Source organism: Bison bison, unplaced genomic scaffold (genome assembly GCF_000754665.1).
Source record: "Bison bison bison isolate TAMUID 2011002044 unplaced genomic scaffold, Bison_UMD1.0 scf7180017864340, whole genome shotgun sequence".
Classification (NCBI taxonomy): domain Eukaryota; kingdom Metazoa; phylum Chordata; class Mammalia; order Artiodactyla; family Bovidae; genus Bison; species Bison bison.
In genome coordinates, this window is record NW_011494912.1 from 5,493,278 (window position 1) to 5,495,647 (window position 2,370).

General features: G+C 53.9%; 1 protein-coding gene across 1 annotated transcript in view; it reads left to right on the top strand.

Moving 5' to 3' along the window:
- The window catches only part of DTX2 (deltex 2, E3 ubiquitin ligase), a 36,712-nt gene that overhangs the window by 14,193 nt on the left and 20,149 nt on the right, over positions 1-2,370 (top strand). Inside the window, exon 3 of the mRNA XM_010854357.1 lies at positions 1,986-2,367. Coding sequence (XP_010852659.1) covers positions 1,986-2,367 — 382 coding nt within the window. The remainder of the gene's footprint in view (positions 1-1,985; positions 2,368-2,370) is intronic.

The following is a 2,370-nucleotide window of genomic DNA, read 5'->3' on the forward strand; positions in this document are numbered from 1 at the left end:
GCAGGCCAGCCAGCGTGGGCGTGGCACACCGTGCTAGGGAGAGGGCCTGGTGATGAGTTCTGGCTCCTGAAGGACAGTCGTGTCACCTGGGCGGGTCACTTCACGTTGCTGTGCACTCATGTTTCTTTCTTTCCTACGTTTATATTAATAGTATGGGCTTCCCCAGTGGCTCAGTGGTAAAGAATCCACCTGCAATGCAGGAGACCTGGGTTCAATCCCTGGGTCGGGAAGATTCCCGGGAAGAGGGCATGGCAACCCACTCCAGTGTCCTTGTGTGGAGAATTCTATGAACAGAGGAGCCTAGTGGGCTACAGTGCATGGGGTTGCAAAGAGTTGGACACGACTGAGGTGACTGACCAGCTGCAGTAGCAGTGATCAGTGTTACCGAGAATGGGGCCGCCAGCTTCTTCCCAGAGCTGTGCCTGTCCCTCCAAATCAGTGGTTCTCAGCCGAGGGTGACTTTGTCTCCTGGTACACTGGGCAACGTGTGGGGACATTTTTGACAGTCAGGACTGTGGGGTGGGTGCTACTGGCATCTAGTGGGTAGAGGCCTGGGATGCTACAAAATAAACATCCTACAGCATACAGGACTGGCCCCACGACAAGGAACTGTTGGCCCCAAACGCACTGGTGCCCAGCCTGAAGAATCCAGCTCTGATCCCATAGCAGCCTCCTTGGGGGTGTGAGGACTCAGGCTTCCAGGCAGCAGATGCAGATAAAAGTCCCGGCCCTCATGACATTTGCAGTCACCAAGAAAGATAGCGAGCAAGATAAATAATTCGTGACCCATGTATGGTTGGGTCAGTGAGTGTTTATGAGGGTGTGTAAAGTGTAGGGAGAGGTTATTCTGAAGTTAGAGCTTGCGTGGCCTGGTCACCAGGAAGGGCCAGGCACAGGCCAGGGGCAGGGGCAGCTCATGCAGGGCTTTTCTGACCCTTGAAGGGACTTCAGCTTTTCTTCTAAAAGGAGGAGGCCCAGGAGGATTTGGGCAGAAGAGTGACGTCATCTGATTTGGGGGTTAAATGTATTGCTCTGACTGCTGAGGTCAGGAGAGTAGGTAGAGGGTAATCGCAGTGATCATCTTTTGGCAAGTACTGTTGGAAGCATGGCCCAAATCGATTTTTTCCTTTCTCCTTTCCATAATCATGCAATTTGGTTTATTCATATAAGGTAACCACAGGTGTTTCCTAATAGTTGCTACCTGAGAAGTCCAAGGGAATCCAGGTACATCCGTGTAAGAAAAGTCTGTAAAAGTTAATGAGTTTCTGGGACTTCTCTGGCTGTCCATTGGTTAAGACTCTGCACTTCCACTTTGCAAGGGGTCACAGGTTTCATCCCTGGTGGGAGAACTAAGATCCCACATGCCGTGGGGCCAAAAAAACAAAACAAAAAAAGTTAATGAGTTTCACAGAGTCTTAGAGACCTAAGAATTACCTACAGCATAGCACATGGAAACAGGAAAGGTTTTCGCTGTGATTCTCAGCTGCACCTAAGCGTACGTGCTTAGAAGACTGGACGGGCAGGAATATATCTCAGTCTACGAAGCGTGCTTTCCTCTCGGTGCTTGGATTACAGATGGCTTTGTCTTCTTCAGACATTTTGTTTTGGTGTCTTCGGTCAGCCCACACAGGTTTCGTCATTAGGAGTGTCTTGAGAGGCCTCGTCGGGTCTGAGCCACAGCTGGTCTTTGACCCCAGCGTCCAGCGTCCCCTAGTCCAGCTGAGAAAGGCCGGTCCCCCTCTGCCACTTCACCCCTTTGGTCCGCAGTTTCTTTGCACAGAGAGTGCACTCTGCCTTTCATCCCAGATTTGGAGAGAGTCATCAGTGTCAGCCTTTAGGTCAGACAGCAGCATGACCCATGTGTGTATACTGTGACCACATTATGTTATGTTGGTTGTAGGGAACAAAGAGGACTTTAAAGCGCCTGGTTTGAGGGTGGTGAGGGCGGCAGATGAGCTGTTGATGTGCGTCCCTCCGTTTAACAGGCACCATGCGGGCCGTGCGGAGGCACCTGTTCGCGCAGCACTCAGCCCCCGGCCGGGGCATCGTCTGGGAGTGGCTGGGTGACGACAACTCCTGGACGGCCTACGAGGCCAGCGTCTGCGACTACCTGGAGCAGCAGGTGGCCCAGGGCAACCAGCTCGTGGACTTGGCGCCCCTGGGGTACAACTACACCGTCAACTATGCCACCCACACGCAGACCAACAAGACTTCCAGCTTCTGCCGGAGCGTGCGGCGCCAGGCGGGGCCCCCGTACCCAGTGACCACCGTCATCGCCCCGCCGGGCCACACGGGGGTGGCCTGCTCTTGCCATCAGTGCCTCAGCGGTGGTACCACTGGCCCCGTGTCAGGCCGCTACCGCCACTCCAT